At 45.0% G+C, this 24923-nt stretch overlaps 2 protein-coding genes across 4 annotated transcripts; both read left to right on the top strand.

Moving 5' to 3' along the window:
* The first annotated feature begins 1341 nt into the window (after nucleotides 1-1341).
* Nucleotides 1342-4505, top strand: srsf1a (serine and arginine rich splicing factor 1a). Of its 2 annotated transcripts, XR_012961516.1 has the most exons (5): nucleotides 1342-1773; nucleotides 2285-2466; nucleotides 2755-2927; nucleotides 3113-3837; nucleotides 4141-4505. XR_012961516.1 is itself a non-coding variant. In XM_076146511.1 (4 exons), the coding sequence occupies exons 1-4, from the start codon at nucleotides 1586-1588 to the stop codon at nucleotides 3308-3310; spliced, it is 741 nt and encodes a 246-aa protein (XP_076002626.1). In that variant the 5' UTR covers nucleotides 1342-1585; the 3' UTR covers nucleotides 3311-4505. The 2 variants fall into 2 exon arrangements, 1 of the variants encoding a protein (XP_076002626.1); XM_076146511.1 differs by having other exon boundaries at nucleotides 3113-4505.
* Nucleotides 4506-5145: 640 nt separating this feature from the next.
* dynll2a (dynein, light chain, LC8-type 2a) lies at nucleotides 5146-8117 on the top strand. 2 transcript variants are annotated; one of them, XM_076146415.1, is made up of 3 exons: nucleotides 5146-5303; nucleotides 5851-5993; nucleotides 6369-8117. In XM_076146415.1, exons 2-3 carry the CDS (start codon nucleotides 5862-5864, stop codon nucleotides 6504-6506), a joined length of 270 nt encoding a protein of 89 aa, XP_076002530.1. In that variant the 5' UTR covers nucleotides 5146-5303; nucleotides 5851-5861; the 3' UTR covers nucleotides 6507-8117. The 2 variants fall into 2 exon arrangements, with proteins under 2 accessions (XP_076002530.1, XP_076002529.1); XM_076146414.1 differs by having other exon boundaries at nucleotides 5848-5993.
* Nucleotides 8118-24923: the final 16806 nt, after the last annotated feature.

Below are 24923 nucleotides of genomic sequence, written 5' to 3'. Positions count from 1 at the left end.
ATAAACATACATTTTGTTAACAATGCGCTTATCTCACTGTAAAATAATGCACATAGAAAAACTAATAAGAAATCAGAACACAAAGAGGATAAATATCAGAAACAGTGTCCCAACTATAATGTAGAACTCAAGTTGTGCAACGCTGGTCTGTGTGTATGAGTGTGTGGATTTGTTTAATTTAGCTAAATTTAGTTTGATTAATGGTTAAGCTGTGGCTGGACGCAATTAGAAATAAGTCCCTTTGCAAAGAGTACAATCAGCACCAGAATGATGCAATGTGTGTTTGTGTTGTCACAGTGAATAAAAGTTATCAATTAATTATGTAATGTTATCATGTAATGTCAGTTAAGTAGTGCAAATGTATACATTCAAACAATAAAAGTGTTATTTGTGGACATCTTATCTTTTATGAAAGATTGTCACAGTTTCAATTTGCTGTGTAATTTAATTTAGGCCAACTATTGTGTAATGAGTTTTTATGCAATACAGGCCTAAATTAAATTTTTAGTAAGTGATTTGGTACAATCAAATATTGGACATTTTAAGTGTAAACTTAATTGGCAATAAAATCTATTGATTCTGATTTCAAGGCTAATTGTGCGTCCATCTTAATTTGGAAAACGGACCTAATCATCTGTGTATCTTGACGCTAATTGGCAGTTTATTTCGAAAAAACGGACGTAGCCGTGCGCGTACTCACACGCTGACTTTACCAAGTTCCTTTTCAATCTATTTACCATAAAGGCGAGAATATCCGTGCGCTGAATGTCCGAGCGGCTGATTTGACGGCGGAGACAAACAGACCAGGCAGATAACAGCGTTAATACTATTCTATACATATTAAGCAGAGGTTGTAAATGTATTAATTCTTAATATTTTACATCTCTTTGTAGCCCAAACTAAAGAGGGGTTAACTCATTTAAGAATTATATCGAGATTCCCACATTTACATCATCGGCAAATTTCGTATCCTGTGTTTTGTTTGATGTAAAATAGATTACTTAAATTAACTTAATCAGAAATGTAGAGGAAAGCATATTGTATATTAATGTATTTTAAAAATCATGCTTTTTTAGCTTTTATGAAATTCAGACTGAGTAAACCCAAATCACTCAAAGGCAAACTAATTCACATTGCACTAGAAAACGTAAATTAATCGATGCTCTCGCGAACAAACACTTAGTTTTGTATTTGCCAGCACATCAGTCGCGGTTACGCGTTGTTACCAGGTTAAGATCATTAATCATAATTACCGCCGCACCTGTTCAATTAGCGCACTACTTTGTTTGGCGGAAGCGGCGTGATATCTGTACGGCACCGCGCGGCGCCTTTCCGGCACCGATGAACGCTTACAGGAGGCGCGCTGTTGCAGGAGGAAAACACACCAGTGTGCTCACAGAATTCTACGCAAAGCTGCAGCGTTAAAGCGTTAAACGTCGCGTCGCCGGGCTGATTGTTTGCCGCTGAGCACCGGACACATTGTGCACCGAGTGTTTCTGGGATTAACGGAACTCAACCGAGCGTCTGGAATCTCGCTTTGAAAACAAAACGGTAGCTCCAGTCAGCGCGCGGGTAGCAGCTTACAATGTCTGGCGTTGTGCGAGGCCCTGCAGGGAACAACGACTGTCGAATTTATGTTGGGAATCTCCCCCCGGATATCCGCACCAAAGACGTGGAGGACGTGTTCTACAAATACGGAGCCATCAGGGATATCGACTTGAAAAACCGGAGAGGAGGACCGCCATTCGCCTTTATTGAATTCGAAGACCCCAGGTGAGGAGCTATCGCTAACTGGGCTAATGCCGTAGGGTCAAAGAAAGCGTATTACAGTGCTGACGAGCTAATGCCACTCTCACTGATTAGAATGGAAGCGCAGCTGTTTGGACTTGAGCTTTGTTCAACTTTCTCCTGTAACATGTCTGGTTTCCCTCTGAGTTATGCATGTATGTATGGCTACTTTGCATCTATTTGCATCTCATTACCTTCACCTGAGGCAGCGTTGCTTGTTATCTTTGTATCTTGTTTAAACCAAGAGTGTGTGTTCTCAGCAATAACTACTGCAAACAAACTCCAAGCAGACTTTAAAGACACAGTATTGTTACCTTGGAGTCTGTAAGGAGCCCAGCAAGCATAAACATAACATTGGCTCCAAACTGTGTCTAAACTAGAGTGCAGGTGCTTCTTCCATTTGTGAAAGTCAAAGGCTTGCAGTGAATGACATCACCTGTAGTCACGTGTCTGACATGTCCACATCCTAATGTTTACATCTCTCTGGTGCTTACAGGGACGCAGACGATGCAGTGTTTGGACGTGATGGATACGATTATGACGGCTACAGACTGCGGGTGGAGTTTCCTCGGAACGGCCGGGGGTCCAGAGGAGGGTTTGGGGGGGCCGGGGCCGGGGCTCCCAGGGGCCGATACGGGCCTCCGTCCAGACGCTCTGAGTACAGGGTCATCGTGTCAGGTAAGTACACCTCATGCTGATGTTGCTGCCATGACGCTCTTTCCCCTTTGACCCGAGACCGATGACTGATGTGTGTACGTGGTGAACATGTGTGTTTGTGATGGGGATCCAGTTTCATATTGATGATAAGATGTGTATGTTGTGAAGCGTAAGGTCAGCACTGTCTGCCTGTCCTGTATCTACCCGTCTTTGACTTTGGTGAAAGAAATGAAACCGCAGGCGTCACTGATTTGCAGGTAGGCAACACTGTACGTTTTATTATCATGCATCTTTTTGTTTTTGTTGCAGGCCTCCCCCAGAGCGGCAGTTGGCAGGACTTGAAGGATCACATGCGTGAAGCAGGGGATGTGTGTTATGCTGACGTTTTCAGAGACGGAACCGGAGTTGTGGAATTTGTGCGCAAAGAAGACATGACTTACGCTGTTCGCAAGCTGGACAACACCAAATTCCGCTCGCATGAGGTATGTTTACTGATTTGATACTACATGGATAGTGCTTCTGTGCTGTGTCAAGGTGAGGATTTCAGGACAAAACCACATGTTTGAAGCATTCCTGGCCCTGGTGTCCAGGTATGGCAGTTTAGCTCTCACTAATAGAGGGACGGGGATGTCGTCTTTTCAATGTCAAGTTCTTTTGTGTCTGCCAGGGAGAAACTGCTTACATTCGTGTGAAATTAGACGGTCCCCGCAGCCCCAGTTATGGAAGATCACGCTCCCGTAGCCGTGGCAGTCGGAGCAGGAGCCGGAGTCGCAGTGCCAGCCGCAGCCGCAGCAATTCCCATGGCCGCGGCCGAGGATCGCCACGCTACTCGCCTCGTCACAGTCGCTCTCGCTCCCGCTCTTAAACCTTTCTACCAGCGCTGTTTAGCCCTTTTTAATGTATACCCTCCTGTTTTTAATCTGAGTTTTTCCCAGATGTTAACTATTGGTTTTAATTTGTTGCATTACATGTCCTGATGTCCCTGTGGATGATCTTGGTATGTAGATGTTATCCCTTTAACCTCTCCTGCCCTTTCCAGCCTCTCTGCCCTTTTGTCCCCCCCACCCCACCCCACCCCGCCTTCTGACTGTTGTTGCAACGATAGAAATTGTGCTTTGTCGAACTTCAAAAAGGTTGAGTAGTAAAAGGACACACTCAATGTTTTTGCAAGTGTTGAAACATGATTTTTTGTTTTTTAATGATAAGGGGATAGATGGGGAGAGCGATTGGATCGGGTCCAATGCTTAACTGTATTTTACCCCTTGTGTCTTCCTTTAGACATCTGAAGAGAAGGATTAAAGTGATTTGGAATAAAACCATTATGGAGCACATTTCATTTGTATGGTCAGGATAGGACATCAAATTGAGGAGGAATCAGGTCGAGGTGCCATGGTACGCTTTGTATTCCATCACATGTTTTACTCGCTCTCTTTGATGATGCATGTCTTTATTTATCAAAGCCATATGTCAAGTTTTATGTCAATGTTGTGATAAGTGTAACCATACAATATCTGGTCTTAAGTCTGAAACATTATTTTAGAAAAGTGTCCTCATTGATGAAATATTTAACATCAGGGAATATTTTTCCTGCTCTGGAATTTTTCTTGACTAGTATCTGTCATGAGTGCTAAACATGGAAAATCTGGCCCAACTCTGACATTTATTCTAATTCTCTACCTCTGATTTTCTTCCTAGTATTTCAAGGTTTTGATTGGAGGAGTGGATCCCAATCCTTGGAGCTGGATGAGTGGATCGATTAGGGAAGGGATAGGCAAGGATGGATGCTCCGAACGGGATCAGATTTCCAGGAATCAAATGAGTTGATTGAGAACTAATTGCGGAGTCCCAGAGCAACATTTTTCATTAGCCTGCCTATCTTACAATGATACGGCTTTTATTTACAAGAGAGCGAGACTGAGGACCAGGAAGTTGGATCAAAGGATGGAATCGTAGATGCCTGGTATGAAGGGATTAAATTGGGGATGGGTTTGGTGTGGGAGTAGTTTGTGTGTATCTTTGCTTAATCTTACTTTTCTCCCAGCATTTTCAATAAAATACTTTGAAACGAAAACACTGGTTTGCTGTTTTATTTTTAAACAATAACCCAAATTGTCCCATGGCCTCAGAGAGAGAGAGAGAAGGTGCTGTGTGTATGTGTGGAACAGTTGCGTGTCTGTATTGAGATTTTGTCCCATGTTTGCTGCCTCCCACCTCCTAAAACACGCAGGTTAGAGGAAGTGGAACTAAAAGGGCCTGTAGGTGTGAATGTTTAGGTCTTGTGATGAATTGTTGTGAGTCCTGGCGAGCTAAAGGTCCTACACCACCGTGAATTGACTAAAGAGCCATTTAGAAGGGAGGTGCCTTCATGGAACCTCGTAATAGTGGAAAGCTGTAAAGACGTCTTCCAACACATTTATATATAAATAGCAAACTTCTGCCTCAGCGGTCACAGTGATGCTGCTTAGTGTGAAGCAAGACATTAAATGAAGTGAAGTAAACGATGTCCGCTCGGTTCACAGCTCTTCTTCCCCCTACAGAAAAGGCCGAGTGATGCCTTCAGCAACCAGGGGTCTCGTTTCCTTTTAGTCCGTAGTGAATGATGCATTGTGGGATGAAATAAGATGCCGGCAGACAGGAGCTGGAGAAAAACGCTTGGAACAGAAAGCGAGAGCCAATGGGAGGGCGCAGCCTGCAGCAGAGGGGCGGGGCGCCGTCAGAGCACAGCACAGCCTGCCTACATGCTTATTGTCTGAATCTTTAAAAACCAATTACATACAGCATCACCTAAACCCCCGCCTGACACGCTGACACACTTTCATCTGCAAACTAGGATTTTGGAGAAACACGTCGGTGAGAAGGTGAGTGGATGATCTCTGCCGTGGCTCGCGTGTGTTGTGTGATTTCTGAGTCGAGTTCCCCTGATGGTGAACCTCCACTGAATGTGCGTTAATTCATCGTATAGGTTGTGGTTGTGGCTGTGGTCGTGCGGGGTTTCGGGAGTTGCGGGGGGGCCGAGGGGGGCCGAGATGTTTGGCGTGTTTACCCACGCGTGAAGCTGCGTTAACCGTGTGAAACCGCGGACAGGAAGGAAGACGCGAGAAAAAAAATGATTTTGTCCCAAGTAATTTAACTCCACCTGTATCAAGTTTCGCAGAGAATCTATGCAGCGGCCAAGTAAAGGTTCGGATTAAAAATGAGAGGAAGATGTCAGACTCGAAACGTAACTTGGCGTTATAGCGGCGGAACGCAGAGGAAGCAGGTCGCGGCCAGTTTAACCGGATGCTCCCCGTATGGTGCGTGTGGTCGACCGCGATGACAGCACCGGCCTACACCACCAGAACCAGCACCAGAACCAGCAGCACGTGTGATGAGCGCTCTCCCGTGTCTCCTTCTCCCCTCCAGCAGGCACCACCATCATGACTGACAGGAAAGCCGTGATCAAGAACGCGGACATGTCCGAGGACATGCAGCAGGACGCGGTGGACTGTGCCACCCAGGCCATGGAGAAGTACAACATAGAGAAGGACATCGCAGCGTACATCAAGAAGGTGAGGCGGGACGTGCAGATGGCTGCCAAGTGGGCCGACACCACCAAGCACATGATCTGCAGATTTAGTGCATTCTTTTCTTTTTTATATTCTCCCATCTATTTTTGGTCAGTGTGGCGATGAGGCTCCTCTGCCTGTGTCCAAATGTAAACCCTCCCCTCCCTCTCTCCCTTCCCTCTGCATCTCATTGGCAATCAGGAATGCAGCCTCTACTAAACAAAAACCTCCTTCTCTCCTCCCATTTCCAGGAGTTTGGCAAGAAGTACAACCCCCAACTTGGCACTGCGTTGTCGGCCTCCCCCTGCATCTCGTTGACAATCGAGAAACGCAGCCTCCTCTAAACTAAAACCGCCCTCTCTCCTCCCTCTTTTCCAGGAGTTTGACAAGAAGTACAACCCCACCTGGCACTGCATCGTCGGGAGGAACTTCGGCAGCTACGTCACCCACGAGACGAAGCACTTCATCTACTTCTACCTTGGCCAGGTGGCCATCTTGCTCTTCAAGTCTGGCTGAGAAGGTTTTCTGTTTGCGGTGTGGAGGTTCCTCTCCCCCCTCCCCCTCACCCAGAACCGTACTGGAAATGCACTGGTGGCTGATGTCTCCCATACACTACTAATGACATACCATAAAGATGCAAACCGGCCGTGCGCAATTGCATGGACTATACACTATTAAATATGTATGTTACAGTAAGTTTACTTTTTGGATAGTTGCCATTTGGAATGCAACTGAAGTAGTTTTTGTTAATGCTGTTAAAAAACCCTAGGATGTAAAAGAATTAACTGTGGCCCTTGATTGTATAAATAAAGGAAAGCTGTAGAATGTAGTGGTGCATCTGCTTTCCTTCAGAAGTGGCATCGCCCCGACCCAACCCCCGTTATGAGACTTCCATCTGTGCGTCTAGATGGTAAAATCAAACGCAAAGCAACATCTGTCTATCAGTCATTGTGTTATTGTAATAGACGCCGGTTTAAGGTGGGGCGAAATAGTCGAGTGTGCATCTTGTTCTCTTGAGGAGTTCCTCCAAGCTCCTTCCTGGGCCCCCAAGACTTTTTGGTGTTAAACTGTAACAGTATAACAGCTTAGTTTGTTAGTAGATGCACTCACAAATGTTGCATTTTCCTTTTGAATTGGAACTTGCCGCCACTGACGCTCGCACAGATCTGACCTTTGACCCGTCGCCACGGCCGCTCTTAGAGACTAAAGCAACACGCGTTGACATTTAGGAACCAATCCCGGGCCGGCGCGAACATTTCCACGGATCTGTCGTCACGCCAACTAGTATTTCAGCTCTTTTTAATTTTCACTGTGAAGGACGGAGGAGCTGATAACGCTCCGACACAAAGACCACAGCCTGTAAAGTCCAACTAGTCACACCGCAGTCTCTCTCTCTCTACTAAACTCTCCCACCTCGTCTGCATAGATTTCAGTGGCACTGCCCGGTGTGTTTGCATGCTCGGAGGCTGTGGCAGCAGTCCTGGAGGAGAGGCCTTGTTTATAGCTCCAGAATTTTGCATTAACTTTCAATTTTGTGCGTCATGCAACTGTAGATAAAGCGGACTGCGCCTGTGTGTGCTTCTTGTCCCTGTAATTGCTGTAAACACGCATTTTTAGAGGGCGATTAGAGGAAACATCTGCCCCCACCTGACCCGCTGCTGTAAAGGCCACCAAGGCCTCCACATGTCTCACGCTTCTATTGTCCCGTGAGGCTTCTGATCCCAATCGAGACACATTAAAGCCTAGAACCTTTTCATTTCTGCATCGCCAGCATACTGCCAGACACACACTTACACACACACACACATAAACGCAACATGTGGAGTTGCCTCTTTAAAGCAACGTGCAGCTCCAAGCAGGTTCATTCCTTACTGAGCACACTGGAGATGGATTTGTTTCATTTTGTGTGGTGTGGATATTAACATAAGTATTTTGTGGAGTAGTAACGCACAGTGACTGGGAGGTTTGAGTCATTTTGGGATGGCAGATGGGGAGGAATTAGTCAATGCAGTTGGACGACGCCACACATTCCTCTCTGTGCGTCAGGACTGGATGTTTACTCGGCAAATCTGTCCCCGTTTTGTCAGCAGGCGGACGGGCCAAATGTGTTTATGCTTGGATTTGCCGTTGTTTTGTTGGGAGGGAAGTCGTCTTTTAGCTATCGTCAATGTGAAATGATTTGGTATTGTTTCTTCCTCTGGCATGCATCTTTGCTGTGTTTGTGTAGGAGTTCGTGCCGATGCTGTTACATTTGCACAAAACGTGTGCCTGTCGTTGCTCTCAACTGTAACCGGCTTGAGTACAAAACTGCACTTCATTAGAATTCTCCAGTAGGTTGCTACAGAACCAAAACCATATAAACTCAATAAAATCACAATTAAAAAAATGTTGACATACTACCTTGTGGCTTTTTTATTGTTTAATCGTCCTGTTGGTGTTGATTACAGTAGAATATGCAGTGTGTGTGCACAGTTAACACTCAGAATGTGTCTGTTTCAATAGCCAGTGATGAGACTTGTGCACATATTTCTACTTAAAGGACCAAAATGTGTTTATTCTATTGCTTGTCTGCTGTTAAATGATCATAAAATACCAATTATGCATCCAACCACAAATTAATAGAAATGAAGAATATAGGAACAATACTGCTCTCATTTTTAAAGCAGATATCAGCAGAAATTGATTGTTTTCTATCAGATCTTTGCGTTTTTGTGTCTTTTTGTCTTCTTTTCCCAGAACTTTGAAGCTGCAGGAGTTTCTCTCTGTGGTTCCCAGAACATTGTAACTTCATGTGTGGATGTGGATGATGGATATGAAGGGAAATCAACACACTGATGTCGTCCACGTGACCTCTGACCTCTGGATTCCTCCTGAGTGACACAGTAAATATGATCTGATTTGTTTCTGCAGCTGCAAAGTTGGTTGCTCACCTGTTTACATTACAGCAGTTGGACTTGTGATCAGTGTTTGTTATCAGTCTTGTTGTAGCTTCGGGGCTGTAATGGAAACCTGCTTAGTCATGGTTGGCTGAGGCACGCGGCCGCTCGCCTGCAGCTGAACCGGCCTGTTATAAAGCCACGGAGCGTCGATACTCTGACGCATCGATGTGAACGCGAGCTGTCAGCGGTGTCGTACACAGGCAAGGCAAGAAAGACGCAAAGTCGTGCAAAAAGTGATTTTCACTCACAGATTCAAGTCGAGCGTGTTAATTTGTCTGCAAGCGATGATTTATGTGTTTGCTGTGGCGTTTTATTTGTAGTGGCAGATCAGATCAGATCAGGTTCCAGGCCCAATAATCCTGCATCACATCAGCTGTTTGTCTCAGTTGCCAGTTTGTGGCTCAGAGTTTCTCACACGTGGATTAAACAGCGAGGGAAAGTGATTCACTGCAGGCTGATAGTTTGATCAGAGCCGGGTGACTGGAGGAGCAAGACGTGAAACAAGACAACATGGAACACAGCTGTAGTGTGTTTTTTGTGTTTGTTTACAAATGGAAATGTGTAGAAATGAGCACACACACACACACACACACACAGCCAACGCTGAGGAGAAAGCAGACTAATTAAAGAACAACTGACTAATGAATAATTAGCTCAGACAGACTGAGGTCAAACTGAGTGATATGAGACACTGTGTGGAGGCTTTGGGGACACTTAAGGATGAGGAAGCAGGTCTGCTGCTCCTCTTCTCCTCTTCTCCTCTCCTGTTTCCTTCCCTCGTCTGCGGCCTGATGAGGCTTCACCGCTTCCATTATTAACTCTGAACCTTCACACAGGAGACAAAGAGAGGGAGACGTGTGATGTGGTCGTCTAACACGAGCTGCGGTTCCATCATCCGTCTGCTGCTGCTGTAAACAATGAGGTAAATACATGAAGCGCTGAGCTCATCGTTCATCTTTAAAGGGCCAAGTCACATCAGAATTAGCATGACATCATCGCATGACATCATTTTTATGTAAATATCTGAGAACTTGTCTCCATATTTTGTCCAAATTGTGCTTGTCCATTATTCTCAGTATAGATTTCAACTGAATGGAAGATAAAAGCAATTTGAAATAATATGAGTGATTGACAAGGGTTGATTGATAAGTTGTGAGCCCTCTGTGTTTTTACACGTAGGCTGCTACATCAACTCATTACATTCATTACAGTGTGTGTGTGTGTGTGTGTGTGTGTGTATCTGTGAGTGTCTATCTGTGAGTGTATCAGGTGGGCAGCTGCTCTACTCCACATTTTCCCTTGTTGTTATTGTGACATTGTTCAGCACTCACACTTCACTATTTCTCAGTCATTAAATCCTTCCCACGCCAGAGTCAAAACTTATCAATCAAACCTTATTTCAGAATGTGTAAGCTCGATATTGGAGAAACACACTCGACTCAAAACACGGCTGAAGCTGTGTTTGTGTCTTCCCGAATTTTCTAATCTGAATGGTGAATTAAAAACAAAAAGCACTAAACAAAACGCATCTTAATGGGCCCTAAAGTCTTTCATGTTCATTCACTCTCTAAACACAAATGCGTCATCAGCTTATTTGCTCTTCCTTCCAACCTTTTCTGAGGCTTTCATTACCTGCTTTTCTGCTTGTCTTTCATTCTCTCCGGCTGCTTTCAACCTCCTTCCCACACAGCTCACTGATTCACACTCAGCGCCACATTAGAATGGAGACCTCTGAGCTCATTAACTGACTTAGACACCCACCTTTGATAGAAAGTGAAGCTACAATGACTTATCATCCTCTGTGTGTGTGTGTGTGTGTGTGTGTGTGTGTGTGTGTGTGTGTGTGTGTGTGTGTGTGTGTGTGTGTGTGTATGGTTTAGAGGTTTGGTTAACTGGGGTAAATTCCGTCTCTGTTGTTCACGATTAGGTTATTTACATACCTCCAGCATCTTACCTGTTCTGTTTGATACTGTTTGCACAAAGAAGCCCTGACCTGCAGCACAGCGAGTGTGTGTGTGTGTGTTCTCTTCTCCCGCTGCGTTTGGAGTGCAGCTCTCACCGATGTGCTGAATGCACCCTGCAGACGGTGCAGACCAGTGGCAGTGGGCGAATGTGACACAGCCACGATGACTCACAAACTAAAACATCAGGAGTATTGTCAACAAATATGGCAGCTTCAACTGGACATGTGCGAGAGAGAGAGAGACAGAGCCCAGAATCCTTTGCTGTGTTATTTTGAATTCCTCACCTGCTTGTGCAAACCTAAACATATTCCCGGTTGCTGTGAGTTTAGCTGTAGTACCTGAATGCATCATCACTTACAAATATCTTTAAGCACTAAATAAACTCCGGGGAAGCAAACAGTCTCTGTGTTTGTGGAGGCAGTGTCAGAATGAACTCGTCCTTCCACAGCTCAGTGTGTTGATTCATTGTCATTCAATTCCACTCCAGGCTGTAAAAGCTACCGAGTGTGAATTCGGCCAAGTGGAAAAAGCTGTAAACACACACTTCTGCACACAAACTCATGTAACACTGAGCGTCGCCTGTTGCTGCAAACACAAACCTGCAGGAATTCCCCCCTTGTCTTAATGTGAATGAGGTTAAACAGGCAAAACTACAAAACCAGGGCCTCGTTTGAAGCTTATATCTTCAATTTAAAGTAATTTCTGGGCCATTTCAAAATAATCTTCTATCATGTGATTAATAAGTATCAAATACAACATCAATTAAGGAGGATCTAGTCTGAATGTCTTCTGTTAAAACTCTCCTTGTATGATTATTCAGCTGTAACTCCCCTGCAGCTATAAATAACACCGAGGTCGGTCCAGACAAAAAGCTGAAATAAATAAATAAATAACTGTCTACCTCATAATAAAACACTTTCTCGTTCTGAATTGAATCAGCACAGAGTTTCCTGATTGGCCAGAGAAGATGTGCAATTGCATCGTTTACAAGAGATAAGAGATGAAGAGGTTTTTATGCAGTTCACCATGTTGACCACCAGAGGGAGACATTCACCTGTTTGGCCAGTATGACGACGCGCTTTCTCTCTTTCTTTGTTGCTTGAAGGCAGACAGGAAGAAAAAAAAGATTTAAAGGGGCTAGAACTGATTCACACACACACACACACACACACACACACACACACACACACACACACACACACACACACACACACACACACACTATACTGCCATGTAACTGCTTGAAACTATTAGAAATGAACCTTTAGTATATTTCTATTGTTGTTTTCTTCCTCTAATCAATGAATCTTAATTGATTTGACCCCATTTAAGTCCACAGAAATGATGGCTATGTCCACCAAACTCAGCTATGTGTGGAGTTTGACTCTGTGTCTGTGTTTGTCCTTGCTCAGGGCACCCAGAGGTGATTTGCTTCATAAAGGATCATTCCTGGTCTGCTTTGCTGCACCTGAGAGCAGTTTGTTCTAATGGTTTCCTTTGAATGGATTCGCAGCCATGAGAGCTTTGAATTGCGACGCGGGACGTCCGGGCGCAGCTTCACTCAGGTGTGGTATCGCTTGCACGCCATCGGGCTCCTTCACGGACACCTCTGCTGAGGTCAGCAGCTGCAGATCTGTGACACTTCAAAAGTCAGAAGTCAATCAGAACCAGGTGTATTTCTGAGATGATTATGCAAATATAAAGATCAACATCGTTACACAAAGACAACAGTCGGTTTTGAAGTCTTAGCAAACATCCTGCATGACTGAGGAGCAGGTTAAAGGTTGAAGCTCCTGCCTTTCATGGGCCGCCATATTTTTATGACCTTCTCTGCTCAGACAGCACGCAGCAAACACACACATTCACACACACAAGTCATAGGTTGTGATCGATTACAAGTTTGGTGACATATTCAGAGTGTGAGTGGTAGAATGTAGCTGATTTGTTGTGATTACCAGGGAGAGTGTTTGGTTTCTGTGAACCTAGTCACCAGTTCTCTCTCTCTCTCTCTCTCTCTCTCTCCCTCCCTCTCTCAAGCCGTCTTATCTGAGCCAAACCCTTTATGGACCATCACCTCGTAATCCTGCGCCTTTACGACCCACGCTGTGTGCTGCTGTCAAGGATAAGGTAATTAGCTTATCATAAAGACATGATTTATAAAACACGTATGCAATAATAAGGGCATCACCGTGATTCAGACCTCCTTTGATATCTGCCAGAGCCGTGACTAAAGGCCTCCGACTCCCCTCTCGCCTCGTACGTGTCGATAAGTAAATTGATTTGTTTTTGCGCCGGGCTCCAACTTTCATCCATCATCTTGTCGTGCCCCCCCTCCCTTCCCTCCCTCTCCCCCCCATCCCGATCATTTACCTGCAGAGAGAAGCGGGAGGAGGAGGAGATGGCTGTGCTTTCTTGCCTTATCTCAGATCATATCCCGGCAGTGAAGGCATGTGCGGTTGGGCAACAGGGGGGCCATAAAGCCGAGCCGACTCTTTATGAGAGCGGCGGTGAAACTCCCAGCTTCACCCGCCGAGGCTGAGGCTGCAGGGGGGCTTCAGGAAAAAAAACTCTCTACACACACTTAACATTCAAGCCTGCCAGTGGAGAGGAAAGAAAGGTTTCAGCAGAATGAGGAAGTCTTTAATAAATGACATCAACAAGTGTGAAATCATCCTGCAGGTGTGTGAAGGCTCAAAAATGACTCACTGTTAAATTCCCTACTTCAGTCTTCATGCATCGCCTCTCCTCTACAAAATGACTTCCTTCTGACAACAACCGAGTCAAATGGAGCCAAACACAGAACACAGAATTGTTTGTTTAATTCTCACACTCACAATGTTGTTTTGGTAAATAAGACAAGTTAGTATGTTGCAGTATCTCTCATCCCTTCATTTGATAAAGTGTGAAACGTCACTGAGGTCACACTGGAGGTCGAGACAGAGGTCAGCCGGTGCTCGCCGGCAATCAGTGCAGGTGTGTTGTCACTGAGGTCACTGATGGGCTTTAGATTGCACTCGGAGGAGTTTAAAGCTGTTATAAAGGCCACTTTTATTTGATTGCTGTCGATTGTCTGAGTCTCTTGTCCCTGACTCTCTTCAAGGTCTGTTTGAGGACCCAGTGTGTGTGTATGTGTGTGTGTGTGTGTGTGTGTGTGCGCTGAGGGGGTCCATGCAGGGGGTGGGGGGGTGGGGGGTGGGGGGGGGGGGGGGGGGGGGGGGGGGGTCAATTGCGGTCGTGTGGGCGGGGCAGTCCCACAGGTAGGGGGCACAGTGATCCAGGCGGTGGGACTGTGCAGTCACCATGTCTCAATCTACAAACCGGCCCTGCATGAGCGGTCTTGGGCATCAGCTAATGGCCCCCAATTACAGTCTCTCTGTCCTCCACAAAGCAGCCAGTGTGGCGTGACTCCCTTCAAACGACTCGTCCTCGCAACGGCACGCCGGCGACCGGGACATTTTCAGAAAAACACGGACGAAACTCCATCTGCTGTTGATTTTACCGTTCAGATTCATAAAGTCGAGAGGCGTTTGATGGCTTTTTGCGTCTTCAGCCCATCGCCCGCTCACACATACCGACGGAGCGAGGTTAGAGTGAGCCGAGGAGTCGACGGCGAGGGTGGGAACAGCAACAGGGGAGGAGGGGGGGGCGGGGTGGCCGGGGTGGAAAGGTCAAACCGATGTTGCGCCGCTGAAGCCAGAGAAGGACATTTTTTCCAACAGGATGCCTCCTGTGGTCGGGGTTAATGTGGTGTCGGAGGGACGGAGATGTGCCCATGAATTAATTTTAGGGATGAGCAGACGAGCGTGGAGAGACAGGGCCAGAGTCCACCGCTGGAGGGGGGAGCGCGGGGGGGGGGGGGGGGGGGCGTCTTCGGAACAAACCGGCCTGTTGGCAGAGCGGCTGGTGCCATCATCATCCTCGCCTCTGATGAATTTGACCTCTGACCGCATGGACGATCGTGACTGTGTCAAATGTTTCACAAGGCTTAAAAACACACACACACACACACACACACACACACACACACACACACACACACACACACACACACACACACCGCGAGACAATGTGTAACCAAGAGGTGACACACAGAGGTGGCAGTAACTGCGTACCTCGTTACTGGAGTACTTCTGAAATGATTCTACTTTTTCCTCCGCTGCTCATTTACAGATTAAATAAACTCGTTCAAGCTTCCTGTCGTCGGGTAGAATCCTTATATCTCTTATATGCATTGATTTTGCTCGACAGCACAATGTTAAAGAATTTACTTTACTGAGCCTGAAGTCCTTCAACCCGACTCAAAAGCACGGAAGTCTTCATCTTCAATTTGCCCTAAAATCTAAAAAATCTGTTTAATTTCAGCTTTTTGAGGCGTTGAGATGCTCATTTATGGCCTTTATGACGCTCAAATGGCTGGAAAATCACGTTATTATATCAGTAATGTAATAAAAATGAAATGTTAAAGCGCAAAATAATAAAGACGACGCAAAAAAGCCATAAGATGTAATGATTTGTGTAACATTGAAGCATTAATATTGTGATTAGATTGAGTTGTGATGTGTTTGTCTGAGGCGGCGGCGGCTGTCAGGTGACCGGAGGAAGCGATCGCAGGGGACGAGACGCCACGGATGAGTGAGTGTGAAGCTTTTCTCTTTACTCATGAAATAATAGATAACTGGGCTTCGTCATTAGGTGGCGCCGGGCCACATTCTTAATTTTGTAAGAACGACACGGAAATCAGAAATCCAGATATATGTTTACACTCAGTGTGAAAGAAGGAGCTCATCAGGTTCTCTAATTTGTGGACGATTTGATCATTTTGTTCCAGATTCTTCTGCTGTATGTAGTTTTGTTCCCCACTTTGCCTCCAGTTTGGTTGAATACTTCCCCAGCTTCTCATCCCACTCCCACACAGGGATGAGACTCGTCGCTCTTGACAATGATCCCATTGAGCTCACACACACACACACACACACTCTGTGGGGCCGCGCCGCACATCGATCGCCTCATGAGGCAGAAGGAAATGTGCTGATTCCACCCGGTTATACATTAACTGTTAACAAAAAAAGAAATAAAAAGAGCTCATAGACGGGGCCTGATAACCTGCTACTGCATCTGTCAGGCCGGGCAAATAAATTGCTGACAGAAAAAATAATCTTGACACTAAAGGTCACAGGAGCTTCTGTCACACTCTGCTGTTCTCCTGTTTATGGCCTCAGTCAGACAAAGGGCCAATCGTCCTGGGACACAGATTTAACTTTACTCTTGAATCTAATTGACTTTAATACAAGAATAAATAAATACATTTCACTTTTTTTATCTCATTTAGCTGATCAATAATCTAAATATTGATGAAATAGCTCAGATTATTCAGCCTCAGGTTAACTGGGCATTCAGATGAAAATGGTTCTCTGCAGCTGAATAATAGGGGGGGTCCTCTCTCTCTCTTTCTCTCTCTCTCTCTCTCTTTCTCTGTGTGTGTGTGTGTGTGTGTGTGTGCTTTTTCACACTGGTGTCTGCGTGGACATTGCACGATACTGTGTTCAAGCGTGTGTGTGTTTGTTCTGCAGGGGTTTCAGTCAGAACATTCCACCTCTCCCCGGCTGCTAATGGCCGCCGTGCGTGCCTCTGCATTAATCAGAGCGCCTGTGAAGCCGCTTTAATCGCAGAAGGAAGCCGAGCAGGTAATTACCTCTGAATCTGTAATTATGGAGAGAGGGAGAAAGAAAAACATGGAGCTGGGAGAGAGAGAGAGAGAGAGAGAGAGAGAGAGAGAGAGAGAGAGAGAGAGAGAGAGAGAGGGAGAAAGAAGGGTAGAGAGTGAGCAAGAGAGAGAGCGGGAGAGAGGGAGAGAGAGTGAGAGAGAAAGAGGGAGAAGGATAGAGAGAGAGAGAGAGGAAGCAAGAGAGAAAGAGGGATAGAGGGAGAGAGAGGGAGAGGGAGGGAGAGGGAGGGAGGGAGAGAGAGAGAGAGAGAAAGATATATATATATATATATATATATATAGAGAGAGAGAGAGAGAGAGAGAGAGAGCCCAAACCCTTTTGTACCCTGCACACCTTCACCTTAGCATCACATTCACATTAATTAAATAAAATTGATTAAATAATCTCAAATGTCCCTCTTATATTTGTCTTCTTTATAAACGAGGCGGCGTGAAATCACAATCCACTGTGTGACTGAGTCTGATGTGTGTTTGATATCCGGGTCGCTTCAGTTTACACACTTTGGCCCACAGACGTCCTGATTCGCTTCACTGCCAATTTGCAGCACATAAAGAAACAATCAGTGATCCGAATGTAAACAAAAGAGCCAAGAAATCACAACACTGAGCTGCGATGGCTCTGAGATTGATTGACAGACTGACCCCTCACACAGCCGGGGCAGCAGGCCGGGGCTTTAATATTTTATAGATGTGCTCCTGAGTTGTTCCTTCTTCTTCTTCTTCTTCTTCTCCTTCTCCTTCTTCTCCTTCTTCTCCTTCTTCTTCTTCTTCTTCTTCTGTCTCTGTTTCACGCTGACGTATCGGCACATCCACACATATTTGATATCAACTCTCAGCCTTGTTGATTTATTGCCTCGGTGACTCCAGATTGTGTTTCAAAGTGTTTGGATGTTAAGGACAGAGTAAATACCTGATAAGTGTGTTCCTATCTCATTTCCAAATGCAACGCTAAATAAAGTGGAGCCGTTATCGCAGCGTGACCCGGTCGTTAACTCGTCCCTGCAGGTGTGTGTGTGTGTGTGTGTGTGTGTGTGTGTGTGTGTGTGTGTGTGTGTGTGTGTCTGCTGAGAACAGGAGCTCACGGCCCGGCGCTGATTTGATGTGGTAGACGCCCGAACCACGCCTTGTGCAGACTTGGCACAGTTTTGTCTGATCAAAATGTCAGGGTCAGGTGTGGGTGTCTGTGTGTGTGGGTGTGTGTGAGAGAGAGAGTGTGTGTGTGTGATGTATTGACAGTTAATTTCCGAATTCTTAATTTTAAACTGAAAGGAACAAAAACTGGAAAGATGAGAAACAAACCGTGAACGAGTTTAGCCTGAAAGTCACAACATCTTGTTTTCAGCCTCATGCACTGGGAGCAGTTCATGAGCTGGACACTAGGGGTCAGCAGTGAGTTCAACAAGAGCATCAGAGTGAAGGTATTGTCAGCTCTGCCCTCACACAAAAGAAGGCCTGTCTCTCTCTCTCTCTCTCTCTCTCTCGCTCTCTCGCTCTCTCGCTCTCTCTCTCTCTCTCTCTCTCTCTCTCTCTCTCTCTCTCTCTCTCTCTCTCTCTCTCTCTCTCTCTGTGTGCTTGTGCGCTTGTGTGCATGTGCGTGTTTGTGTGTGTGTATGTGTGTGTGTTTGCATGCTTACCCAACAGCACAGTGCATAATGAAGCAGCACCTGTAGCGTTATGGAGCTTAGGAGGTTTTTGTCAGAGTCATGCAAATCTACCAAGAGTTCACCAGAGCAACATTCAGTGATATATAACAAGGAAGTAGATGTGCTGTCTCTCTCTCTCTCTCTCTCTCTCTCTCTCTCTCTCTCTCTCTCTCTCTCTCTCTCTCTCTCTCTCTCTCTCTCTCTCTCTGTGTGTAGGAACATCTCCAGACTTGGTACAGTTTGGGTGTAGTTGTGTTCAGTCTCCTTCCTCATTTTCCAAACCTTTCAGGTGGATTTTGGTTCCATCGAATGTGTGTGATGAGCGAGCGACTGAGCCTCCTCCCTCCGTCTCTCTCTCTCTCTCTCTTTCTGAGCTTCTCCACCACAGCAAACAGCAGGCCCCGGAGCTAATTGCAGACATTTATCTCATCTGTCTATTCACCAACATTTGGTGACAGCGCCGCTTGTTTAACCTGAAATAAAAGCGGCTCGTCCCGGTGTTTGACTGCACACTTACCTTGAAGTTTTTTCTTTCATGCCTCAATGTGCTTTTTGCCTCATTTATTTCCACTGAGTCAGTGTGTTTGACTGTGACGCTGCTGGTAAACTCTGAGCTCCTCATTAGTTAGCAGCAGCAGCAGGAGCAGCGGTGGAAAGCTGTGACCTCTGAGTCTAAAGTCACTCTCAGTTTTTACTTTTCATTGAATATAGCTTTGATTTATTGTTTAAAATGAGGCAGGAAAAATTAAAATAACCTAAACAAGATATGAAACTCTGAGGCCTTGTTTGCATGATGATCAAGTCTGGATGAAATTTGTGGGAAAGAAGTTAAACACAATTTAATCTACAATCTAAATCATTCATCAATCTAAATCTACAATTATTTAATCTAATTTTGTGACAATTGTAGACAAAAATGGAAGCCAGTCGTTGTTTTAAATGAAATAAGTAAGAAAAAGTTAAATACAAGATGGATTTGGCCTCTAAGTCTTTGCTGAACTCGTTAATGATGAGATAAACAATTAAAGTCATGGATTACCAAAGTGGGGCTTTGACACAGAGGTGTTGTGGTTCTTCCTGTTGGTTTAACGGTGTGTGTGTCTGCAGCTGTCACTCCCACACAGGATCAACATTTGGACTTACAAACCCAATGCACATGCAAAACCCACAGAAGAAATTTGAATCCTTATCATTTCTTCTTCTTCTTCTCATTAATCTTCCTCTTCCCGCCTATAGTCCCACCCGGCACCCTGTCAGGATCTGTGTGTCTCCTGTAGTTTTACTGTGTTTCCAGAGCGCCTGTGCTTATTGACTCGTTTACTACATCGTCCTACAGGCGACTCTTCTTCTTCTTCTTCTTCTTTTTCTGCCTGTAAATCTGATCTAAGCTGAGCAGCTGTGTAGTGTTGTTACCTGATGGCGTAGAGAAAGACCCCCCGCCCCCTCTGACCCCCCCTTCCCCCTCCCCCCCACACACACACCACCACCATACACTCTGACAAAGTGGCTGTTGCTTCGATCTCTGAGTCAATATTGACCAGCGGCCAGCAGAGCAGCAGCAGCAGCAGCCAGCAGGTTCTTCTTCTTCTTCTTCTTCTTCTTCTTCTTCTTCTTCTTCTTTAGCTGAAATGATTGGGTTTAATAGGAAACATCATTGTCGGCATGGTTACAAATACTTCCTCTCTTTTCTGAAAGGTGCATTTGCTGACTTGGGCTTTTATGAAATCAGAAGGTGACACTGTGACCTGATGACATCATGATGGCGACTTGACTTCCTGTTGGTGCTGAAGACTGAATGGTTTAAATGGAGACACTTTGAACCGTCAGGCGCTGTCAGTATCAGGCTCTGTGCTGCTGGGTAGAGGGGGCGAACCATGCCAGGGGTCGCATTGCCCCGATGAGCAGCTGACACTGTGCTGCCGACGTTCTCCTCCTCACGTCTGAGCCTTTGTGCTTCCATCAAACACACCAGACTTCACCTCTGCCGTCTGCCTCGGTGTTTTAGGAAAATAAAGCCCAACACAACTCGGACAAAACCTCAAAGCTGCTGAGATCAGACAGCATTCAACGCAAGAATAGAGGAGGAAAAGCTCCATCCCTCACTACACACACACACACACACACACCTTGTGCAGTCATGAGAGCAAACAGAGCCAAGAGACTTTCAAGTCTTGGGCCTGGTTCAAGAAAAGCCCAAAGAAACACACACACACTCATACACACTCATACACACACACTCACAGCTCTGGTGTGTGTTGACAGAGCCAACAGTGTCCCTGTGAGGCAGAGCCCGAGGGCAGCGGCACAGAGGGTCAGGATCAGCTGCGGGTCATGTTTATGAATCAGGAGGAGTGAATGGATGCCAGCGTCCTCCATCACGTTCTTCCTCCTTAACCTGGTGGGCACAACCCCTGCTCCCTCCCTCTGTGTGTGTGTGTGTGTGTGCTGCAGTTGGGCCATCTCCCTGTGATTCATAGTGAATTGTGATGAAATCCGCCTCTTTGATAGAGATCAAAGCTCCTTGAGAGAAACTGTGATGTAATCAGAGTGGCAAAGCTCCTGAGCACTGATGGATTTATGACAGATTAACTTTGGAACAACGGCTCGTTAGGGCAGGAATGGCGTCAGGATTTACATGATTAATGAGCGTGTGTGTGTGTGTGTGTGTGTGTGTGTGTGTGTGAGCTGGGCCTGCTGAGGAGCTCCACTCCGACTCTACTGTCTCCTGCTTCAGCATCTACAGGCTGAGGATGTTTCCTGGTTTGAGAGGGAAGTTTCCCTGCTTGTGTGGCAGAGGGAACCTTCCTCTCTTTGTGTTAAAGACCTGTACAGAAGCCAGAGGTCAAAGGTCAGCACATATACTTAATCTGTACCTGAGTAGAGTTTCAGTGAACTCGTACTTAATAGAGTGTTATCGATGTTTGAGTCTTTAATCTTCATCCTCAGGACCCAAAAACAAACTTCAGAATCTTCGTTCTTTCGTTCGTTCATCCTTTCTTTTTTTTTCTTTCTTTCTTTCTATCTGTCCTTCCTTTCGTTCCCTCCTTCCTTCCTTCCTTCCTTCCTTCCTTCCTTCGTTCTTCCCTTTATCTCATTCCTTCCCTGCTGGTTTCTTTCCTTCTTCCTCTCATCTGAAAGAGTGAAAATCCTAATTACTAAGAAATAATACTCATAATTCCGTCTTTCATTCCTAATCCATACGTTCACTGTACTTGAACACTTCTTTTCCTTCTCCCTTCCCTACACTGAGGGTTGGGTGAGGTAGTGCCATGCGTCCTTAGAGCCGAGTGGTCGGAGGGTTCAGATGGAGGTTAAGGTCCGGCTCAGTGTGTGGAACGGGACGTGGACACCGAGTTCCTGAATCTCACGCACATGATGTGCAGCCCTTTGACCTTTGGTCTCCCAATGTTACACTCTGTGGTCCGGACTCACTGTGTGAGACAAAGGTCGCCAGAGGTAACGGAAAAGGAGAAGAGTAGAGGACCAGAAAGGAGAGGAGATCATTAGAATGAGCCATGTGACCGGAGAGAGGAAGGCCTGTGTGTGAGTCAATATCAGGACAGTGAGACAGTAAATTAGACGCATGATCAATTTACTGATTATTGATTTTTGGGAGAATTGTGACACGATACTGAGCAGAGGTTTTCTCTTTCCTGAATATTTGCTGGTGTTTAGATTGTGTTTGTGTGTTGCTCTTCACCTTTTGACACCGAGGAGCTACGGGACTTAAACCTTATCTTATCTCACGTGTGACGTCTCGGCCCTGCAGATGTTTATCACGCCGTCCATAACGTGTGAATCTGTCACACATCCACTGCTGCTGTGTGTGACTGACGTGTGTGACTGAGGGGTGGAAGGGTCAGGAGAGGTCAGGACGGGTCAGGACACCCTCATCCTGGACCGTCCGATGCCCCCCCAGGTTGCTCAACGTGCTGCCGTGTGTCACCGAGGTGTGTGTGAGAGCGATGTGCAGGCCGTGTTCCTGTCCACGCTCCAGTGAGCAGCCGCTTTCACAACAGCCGTGACGGACGGCGTCTGCCTGCTGGATAAACTGTGTTGTTATTATTTGTTGTTAATGGTTGACAGATTTTAAATGGAGACATGTGAAAGTGCCAGGAGAGAGTCTGTGTGTGTGTGTGTGTGTGTGTCTGTGTGTGTGTGTGTGTGTGTGTACTCACGTAAGATCATCACACTTATACATACTCATTTCCTTTGACATCTTTCTTGTGTGTGAAAAGCTTGAAGTGTTTTATTCTGCTATGAAAACAACATGGATCCATTTCTTTGCTGAACGCTCGACTCATTCATGTCAAACAGGAGACGACATCATTTATCTGTTTCCACTGAGTTATTAACTTCACCCACATCACACTGCAGCCGCCACTTTACACCAGTGCGAAGGGCAGCTGAGGTGTGCGTCTCATACACACACACACACACACACACACACACACACACACACGAAAGTGGCAGGAGATAAGAAGGTGGATCAATGGAGTCGCACTGTGCATGTGTGTGTGAATGTGTGTGTGTGTGTGTGTGTGTGTGACTGTGAGGGGAACATGTCAGTCACATCTTAAGGTATAAGTTTGTGTTTCTAATATGAACTTGTGCTTAATCATGTAGACTTTAACATAACTTTAGGCTTTTGGTTCTCAAGTTATGGTACGGGCTCCACTGGAGGTACGTTGATGCGCCCCCTGGTGGTCTGGACATTTTTACAGATTAATGAAAGTCAAATGAAATCTATGGAATTTATGTTATTCTGGCAAACAAATAGGCAGAATTAAAGCCTCCATACGTAATTCTCTGTGAAAAATATCACAACTCTACAGCGCCTCCTACTGATGGGAGCTGAAAAAGCTTTAACCTCTTTCAGCAGTAAAATTCTGTGGCAAGTTGTCTACAAAATAAAACAGTTTGCATTAATAAACAGGTTTTATTGTATTTTATTTAAATATAAATCTTATTATCAATGTATCTAACAGCCCAGCTCCTCTCGTATGCTGTTCTTCAGTTCTACTCGGGTATCAGTCACTTTTAAAAGTAATCAACCTCATAAACAGGACCGTTCTGACCCATAAAAATATGTGTGTGTGTGTGTGAGCATTGATCTGTTATCAGTAAGTCCTATTTACTAAATCAAACCTTTCAGTCCAGGACCTCTGAGTGTGCAGCAGTGACTCTGACAGCACCGCTCTGATGTTAGAGTCTCTCCATCGTATGGACTCTGTGATAAAAGTTGTAGGGCAAACCTGCCTATTACTAATGATCAACCACATTGATACTACACCAAACGATTACACACCTGACCAATAATTATCTAAACATTATGTGTGTAACCCAGCGTACATGTGCACAGCAGCACCACCGTGCTGTGTGTTTGGAACGGAGACAAAGGTTTGTTTGACTTTTAAAATGAATTATGGAGCTCTGTCAGTGTTTGTAACCTGTTAAGGCTCAGACGCATCTTTGGCCTCCAGGTGAGCGTGAACTTAAGGGATTTATGTGCAGATAATAATAATAATACCATGACACAACTCAATAGCTGCATCATATTCATATCACAGGTGAAACGTGCAGGAGTTCACATTAAATTGATGTATTTGATGGCTTTCTGGTGAGCAGAGACAGTGAGGTTAGTTTGGGTTACTTTAATAATTAAGGGGATGTTTGTGTGGATTTAAGGTCAATTTAAGAGAACTTCCTTTCAGTGTGGAAATATAAATCTGAGCCATTAAATTCAGGAAAATATATATAAACGTGTGTGTGTGTTACATATATATATATTGTGTGTATCATATGTGTTTATGTGTTCATATGTAGAAAATATTAATATTTCTTTATTTTAAATCTTCAATATACATGAAATTGAAGCCTAACTTTGTACTTCTTTGAAGATTGTGCTTTGAAAGGAAGAGAAAGCTTTACACCTGTAACTCCTCTGTTCAGTTTATATTTTTTAAAAGTCAAACTATTTGCAAAAATATTTTTTCCCCATGCTGATGTTTAAATCACAAACACATTTCTATTAACTCATAATTTGACACAATTGGACAAAACTACATGATCTTTACCTCTTCAGAATAGGAAACAAACAACAACAGACTGTATCACTGCTACTACAAAATAATACTCATCAAAAATATTATGATCATAATCGCACAGGGAAAAAATAAGAATACAACAAAGTTAAGTATAAAGTAGCTGAAATAAATACTATAACACTAAAACTAAAATACAGCGGATTTCTTAAAACTTGTCATTATAGCAAACACGAAAAACAAATAAATACACGTAGTAATAAATAAGTAAATAAATAAATATCCCATTGGAGGCGGTTCTGATATCCAGGCTATGGAGACTGAAACGTAAAGGAATCAAAGCGTCAAAGTGACAGGTCAACGATGGAAATATGTTCAGCTCGTCTTTCTTAAAAGTCTTTATGGCAGATATACAAGAGTCCAAAGTCCGTGGAAGTGGAGCAGATAAGCGGAGCCAATAAAAGGCGCAGTGCTGCAGTGTAAACACATGTGTGTATATGTGTGTGTGTGTGTGTGTGTGTGTGTGTATATGTGTGTGTGTGTGTGTGTGAGAGAGTGTGTGTGTGTGTGTGTGCTCGGCCTCATTCCGCGGCCATTTACATAAGGCTCCATCAGCCG

Source organism: Genypterus blacodes, unplaced genomic scaffold (genome assembly GCF_046128005.1).
Source record: "Genypterus blacodes isolate CSIRO-AG114 ecotype Tasmania unplaced genomic scaffold, CSIRO-AGI_Gbla_v1 ptg000032l_1, whole genome shotgun sequence".
Taxonomy (NCBI): Eukaryota; Metazoa; Chordata; class Actinopteri; order Ophidiiformes; family Ophidiidae; genus Genypterus; species Genypterus blacodes.
This window is presented reverse-complemented; position numbering and strand designations above follow the sequence as displayed.